At 52.7% G+C, this 7111-nt stretch overlaps 1 protein-coding gene across 1 annotated transcript; it reads right to left on the minus strand.

Annotated features, from left to right (window-relative positions):
* Window positions 1-5090: 5090 nt before the first annotated feature.
* On the minus strand, window positions 5091-6053 carry LOC135373452 (uncharacterized). The gene has a single exon (XM_064606651.1). It carries the CDS (start codon window positions 6051-6053, stop codon window positions 5091-5093), a length of 963 nt encoding a protein of 320 aa, XP_064462721.1.
* Window positions 6054-7111: the final 1058 nt, after the last annotated feature.

Below are 7111 nucleotides of genomic sequence, written 5' to 3' on the forward strand. Positions count from 1 at the left end.
CGTAATCAGCATTTCAGGCTTCGTTTCGGTAAGTTGTTTTCTTGTGACAAGAGCTTTACCTTTGACGTTAGTTCTGATTGCGTGCGCGAGGTTCAGGTATAGCAATCTGTGAAAGAAGTTACACATGTCCCCCAACCGCCGCCACCTCCCAATCAAATATCCGTCTTCAAGGGACCATGAAATGATATTTGACAAACCCACGATCATTTTTAATCTGTTCCCCTGTACTAAAGAATTGGCTCTGTGAAGTATGAAGTTGAAAATCGTTCAAATAGCGAAGATATTCTATATTAACGGCAGCTGCTACGGCCCGCCTTTGAGACGAACTGGCCGGGACATCATACAAAGAACATGTTGCCGATTCGTGGACGAGCTTTTGCGAGCAAACTGCAAAATTTGCAAACAAGCTTGCATACTTCGCCATGAAATATGTTTTAATTTGACCTGGAGGCAAGATTGTATATCTAGCCGTTGACACAGAATCCTAAAAAAAATGTAATATAGCCGTTGACTGTCAGCATGGTTACTGGAGCACGTTTTCCTCTTTAACTTCTTCGTTAGAACATACCTCCGTCGGTGACGTTTTACGAGCTGCTGAGTACCGAACGATCCATACACGCTGTGTGCGTCGCATAATCTCTTCCTCCATTGCTGACAATTTGCCTTTCGTCATATTTCAAGTGATTTCGACGGCAGATATACGACGTCGTTGTTGTCTAAACCGAAACCATGCACCCACATGGTCCCGCGGGGTGTGTCTTCCTCGTCGTTGGCAGTTGGCTGAGAGAATTGGATGGCGATGACGTAAGCACGCTTCGAAGGCATATATCCAGCGGTCACGCCCCGCTATTTTTGGCTGATAGCTGCGCCCCCGTTGTACTGAATTCGGTTAACAGTCGATGTGTGTACGATAGTGAGGGATCATGAGAACGGTTTCCTATGGAGTAGTCGGAATTCGCGAAAATCATTTCATGGTCCCTTTAATTGCCAACATACGTAGTATGGTGAACAAACAAGATAATTTACTGAGTGTTGTTAACGATTGTTGTTGTTGTAACATCATTCTTCTAACTGAGACATGGTTAACCCCAGAAATTTGTAATCCAGAAATTTATTATTTGCATCCCAGCTTTGTGCTTCCTCGCCATGATCGTGTTAATCGTCGTGGCGGCGGTGTCCTTAGCGTTGTTAAGCAGGGATTGCAGTGCTTACCTATACATGTTGAATCTTCTTTCGAAATGTCTTGGGTTAAGTTAGAACTAGATCATGTCGATCTGCTTCTGGGCCTGCTTTACAGGCCGCCGGATTCTGTGAATTTTGTGTTTTTATTCACCGATGTTTTGTCGATACTTGTACTCAACCACCCCAAAGCAAAGATTTGTGTAACCGGTGATTTCAATTTCCCTAGCATAGACTGGGCAATCCCTTGTGGTTCCTCTTCTGAGGAATCTAGTTTTGTTGATGTTTGCACTACCTTTGGTTTGACACAGCTAGTTTCTGAGCCTACTCGTGTTTCATCCACCACTGCCACCATTCTTGACTTGCTACTTGTTAATGTCCATTCGATCCCTTGTATCTGAGCGAACACTTAGCTATTCATATGCCACTTCGTTTGCACCGTCCAGTCAGGGAGCAAGTTCGTAAGACGATGAGGCTCTATGACAGAGCCGATTTCGACAGAATAAATTATGAATTATTTCATTATTGTCCATCCTTTTTGATCGGTGGTTTGAGCGTTCGATCTCGGTCGAGGAGAACTGGCAGCTTTTTCCCAACAAGCTAAACGAGCTGACTGACAGATACATTTGTCGCGACGTGAAGAAAAGAGTCGAAGACAGGCAGCAGGAGGAATAGCCAGTTTACTGGGCAAGAGCGCGACTAGAATGAACGCGGGTGAAGATGATGCGTGCCGACGAGCTTGGCTGGTCACGAGGGCGTGGCCTAGCATCGTCGTCAGCTACAGGTACCCCCTCCCTGGACCGTATGCCGGCGAGGTATGAGACGGACAGAAGGTGGGCCGGGTGCCCAATGTACCGAACGTGACGGGTGCACCAGTGAGGGCGGGCAGGGGGACGAGCCACGAGAAGGTTCGGGCACCGGGGTGATGGCAGGCGAAAAGGCAGGCTTGACACGATCCACCGAGACCACCTCGAGCCGGTTAGGAAGCCTAATGGTGATGGTCTTCGCTTGACGAGAGTGGACGGGAAAAGGGCCGTCGTACGGGGGTTGGAGAGGTTTACGAACCGCGTCGTGCCGCAGAAACACATGGGTTGCGGAATGAAGAGCCGGATGAATGAAGACGGGGCGGGACGAAGAGGACCGTGTGGGCAGTGGTCGCAAGTCAGCACAGTAAGACTGCAGGCGAGTGGCGTAGTGAAGAAGGTCAGGAGCGGGTTGAGCGAGAGTTGCATGGTCGAAGAATTCTCCTGGTAGTCTTAACGGCGCGCCATGCACGAGCTCAGCAGGTGAGACAGGGGCGTCTGTCTTGATGGCAGCCCTGACGCCAAGGAGAATTAGTGGCAGGCGTTCCACCCAGTGGCTGGGGTCGTCATGTGAGCGCAGGGCGGTCTTCAGAGTGCGGTGGAGCCGTTCTACGAGGCCGTTGGCGCAAGGGTGATAAGCCGTCGTCTGTCGATGTTGGGAGCCGAGAAAACGGCACATCTCTGCGAACAGACGGGAGGTGAACTGGCGGCCTCTGTCGGTGGTAATCGTACCGGGCGCGCCGAAGCGGGCCACCCAAGTGTCGAGGAAAACGCGCACCACCGTGTCAGCAGTTATGTCGGCGATGGGAATGGCTTCCGGCCAGCGGGTGAAGTGGTCAATGCAGGTGAAAAGGTAGGCTTTGCCGGCAGATGTCGGAAGGGGACCCACCAGGTCCAGATGAACATGACGGAAACGAGCATCGGGTGTAGGAAACGGTGATGGAGGGGAAAGTGTGTGGCGCTGAACTCTTGAGCGCTGACAGGCCAAACATAGGCGGGCCCAATCGCGGACGTCTCGGTTCAGCGAGGGCCAGACAAAGCGAGCCGCAATGAGCTTTTGAGTGGCCTTGATTCCTGGGTGGTGCAGGGAGTGAAAAACGTCGAAGATGTGTCGTCGAAAATCTTGCGGAATGAGGGGTCGTGGGCTGCCGGTGGAAACGTCGCACAGCAAATGGTAAGGCGTTCCAGGGAAGGGAATTTTGTGGATGGACAGAGATTGTGGGCAAGCAATGAGGTCTTGGATGGCAGTATCGTGGTCTTGAGCTTGCGCAATTGAAGCGTAGTCGACAGTGGTCGGAAACGTGAGGGCGGAAATCCGTGCCCGTGAGAGAGCGTCCGCTGCGACGTTGCTGGTGCCAGGGAGGTGTCGAATATCTGTGGTGAATTCGGAGATGTACGCGAGATGGCGCAACTCCCGAGGCGAATGAGATGAGGAACCGGATGAGATGGCGTACGTAAGGGGCTTGTGGTCGGTGTAGACCGTGAAATTGCGTCCTTCGAGAAAGTGGTGGAAGTGCTTGATGGCGAGATATGTGGCAAGCAATTCATGGCCAAACGTACTATACCGGGCCTCCGCCGGCTTCAGAGGCTTTGAAAAGAAGGCGAGTGGCTGAAGCTGTTCGTCAGGCGTGACTTGATGGAGGGCACCACCAACAGCTTCAGAAGACGCGTCGACGGTAAGGATGATAGGGGCGTCAGGAATTGGGTGAGCGATGAGCGTAGCCTCGGCCAGGGCACGCTTGATGCTGTGGAATGCTGTTTCGGCGGCAGCAGTCCACGCGAGCGGTTTGGAAGGTCCACCGGGCCCAGAAAGGAGGGAGCAGAGCGGGTGGATCAGCTGGGCACAATGGGGGACGAAACGGCGGTAAAAATTTATGAGTCCTAAACATTCTCGGAGCTTGCGTCTGGTGGCAGGACGCGGAAAATTGTCGATGGCTTCTACTTTGCGGCGGAGTGGGGTGATTCCTGCGGCGTCTATGTGATGGCCCAGAAACTCGATGCTAGAGACGCCCAGTTCACATTTTGCAGGGTTGACGACGACGCCATACTCTCGTAAACGCTGGAAAAGCTGCCGGAGGTGACCTTCGTGCTCGGCGGGGCTGGAGCTGGCCACCAGGATGTCGTCGAGATAGCAGAAGCAAAAGTGGAGGCCGCGCGTGACTTCGTCAATAAATCTTTGAAAAGTCTGCGCCGCATTTCGCAAGCCGAAAGGCATCCGGATGTACTCGAATAATCCGAACGGGGTCGTGATGGCAGTTTTTGGGATGTCGGCGGGCTCCACGGGAATTTGGTGGTATGCCTTGATGAGATCAATTTTGGAGAAGGTAGTGGCTCCATGAAGGCGGGCGGCGAAGTCATGAATATGTGGCAATGGGTATCGGTCGGGAATGGTCACAGCGTTGAGAGCGCGATAGTCCCCGCATGGGCGCCAGTCCCCTGGGTCTTTTTTGGGAACCATATGAAGCGCAGACGCCCAGGGGCTGCTAGAGGCACGAATGTAGCCAAGCGCGAGAAGATGGTCAAATTCGCGTCTGGCGATGGCGAGACGCTCAGGTGGAAGGCGTCTCGGCTTGGCATGCACAGGGGGGCCCTTGGTAAGAATGTGGTGCGTGGTGGAGTGACGAGGTGGAGCGTCCGTTGGAGGCAACCGGATGACATCGGGGTACTCGTCAAGAAGGGCGCGAAATTGCTCTGGAGCCGACGGGCGGACAATGACAGGGCTGATCGGTGCATGTAAGGCACGTACTCCATGGAGAAACAGACCGGTACTGTGGTCGTGGAGCTTCCTTCTTTTGATGTCGACCAGCAAATCAAAATGGCGTAGAAAGTCGGCGCCCAAGATGGCATCGGAAACGTCTGCGATGATGAAAACCCATTGGAAGCTGCGTCGTAATCCAAGGTTCAATGTAAGTGAACGTTCGCCGAAACACTTGATGGGGGATGAGTCTACAGCGCGCAGGGAATGAGGGGATGAACGATGGCGATCGGAGGGAAGTGGTGGGATGATGCTCACTTCAGCGCCAGTGTCGACGAGGAAGCGAAGATGATTGATGGAGTCGATGACGTAAAAGAGGCGGTTGCCGTGGCCTCCAGCAGCATCTGCCGCCATCAGGTGCTGGGGGAAACATTTCCCGCCCACGAGCATGGTGGTTTGCACTGGCGGGCGTGCGCACCAAAGGTGCGGTGATACCAGCAGAAGGGCGATGGCGGACTTTGTGCTGGTGACGGCGTGCGGTATCGACGTGGCGAATAATGGCGAGTGCGGGATTGACGGCCACGAAAGCGAAAGGGAGATGGTGAGCGGTGGCGTGTCGTGGTTGCATTTACCACAAGGGTAGTCAGGCCGGTCACTAACTCAGTCAGACGATTTACGCGGCACTGGAGGCTGTTGACAGTCGCCGTGAGGTCTGTGGCGATAGGCTGAACGGCGGATTCGGGGATGGACAGGGCAGCTGGCTGAGACGGATGGAGAAGAGGTGCAGCGCGCGAAGCGCAGATTGGGTGAGATGCCGAGGAAGATGGAGTGGTACGTAAGTCGAGAATGCGGTCGGCGAGGCGGGCAAGATCATCCAACGACACCTCACCAGCAGCCGTGAGGACAACGCGTATGTCGGATGGAAGGCGCTGAAGAAATAGTTCTTGCATAATTGCCGGGTCAACAGGTGTGCTTCCCGTAAGCTGCCTCATACGGCGAAGTAACTGTGAAGGCTTTTGGTCGCCAAGTTCCTCTGCGCCCAGCAGTTGTTGTAAGCGGCGATGGATGGAGAGCGCTGTTCGATCAAGGAGCTCGTGCTTTAGCGTGTCATTCGGAGCTTGCGCTGGTGGACTGAGAATGAGATCACGGATTTCAGCAGCGATTTCGACTGGAAGGGCGCTAACGGCGTGGCCAAATCTGGACGTCTGCGCTGTGATATGCCGGGCGTCGAATTGGCGCTCAACCTGCGCAAACCAAAGTTCCGGGTCTTGACTCCAAAATGGTGGGAGGCGGAGGGAAACGGTCGGGTCTTCATGGGTAACGGCCGCGGCCGAAGTGCCAGGCGAAGTGTTGGTGCCAGATCGAAGGGTAGGCATGCCTGGGTCGTGTGGATGCGCGGAAGGTTGGTGCATATAGTCTTCGGGTCACCAGTTGTCGCGACGTCAAGAAAAGAGTCGAAGACAGGCAGCAGGAGGAATAGCCAGTTTACTGGGCAAGAGCGCGACTAGAATGAACGCGGGTGAAGATGATGCGTGCCGACGAGCTTGGCTGGTCACGAGGGCGTGGCCTAGCATCGTCGTCAGCTACACATTCCATCTGTTGTAATAAGAATATCTCTCAGAGCTCCATGGTATTCCAACCGTCTCAAGAAACTTCACACACACACAAAAAAAAGAAGCGCCTCTACCGGCAAGCTAGACGTTCTGGTACTGATTCTGCGTACGCAAATTATCGTTTGTGTTCACACGAATATCTTAGGGCCATTCGCCAGGCAAAACGTGACTTCTATTCCACGCAACTGACCTCTGCGCTGAGTAGTAACCCTCGTAAATTTTGGAAAACCATGAATCCATCTTCACGGGAAGCCGTTTGCCTAACTTATCCTGATGGCTCCAAAATGTCCAACGCCAATTTTTACAACCCTCTTTCAATGAAGCTTTTGTCATTGTTTTCTTACACGATCCGCGTCAAAGTTTCCCCCGGACTCCCACATCCACCGGATATTTAAATCCCATGTCCAAAATCGAGTTATCTCTCGCCGGGGTACTTAAGCTTATTTATTGCTTGAAATTATCTCACCCCTGCGGACTATATTCCATTAACTCGAAGGTACTCAAAAACACAAAATAACCTTCGTCACTTTTTTGTCATTCACTTTTTCGCAATGTCTCGATTATAGCTACGTGCCTCAGGACTGGTGACAGCGCAAGGTCGTTCCAATTTTTAAGAGCGGTGATAAGTCATTCCCTCTTAATTATCGCCCGATTTCTCTGACTACAGGTTTTTCCGTCCATTTTAGTCCAAGTGCCATCTGAATTAGTCCAGGTGCCATCTGAAATAATCCAAGCGCCATTCAATTTAATCCGTGCGCCATCTGAAAAAATCCAGATGCTATTCAATTTAATCCGGGTGCCATCTGAATTAATCCATGGTG

This window comes from Ornithodoros turicata, unplaced genomic scaffold, assembly GCF_037126465.1.
Source record: "Ornithodoros turicata isolate Travis unplaced genomic scaffold, ASM3712646v1 Chromosome25, whole genome shotgun sequence".
Classification (NCBI taxonomy): Eukaryota; Metazoa; Arthropoda; class Arachnida; order Ixodida; family Argasidae; genus Ornithodoros; species Ornithodoros turicata.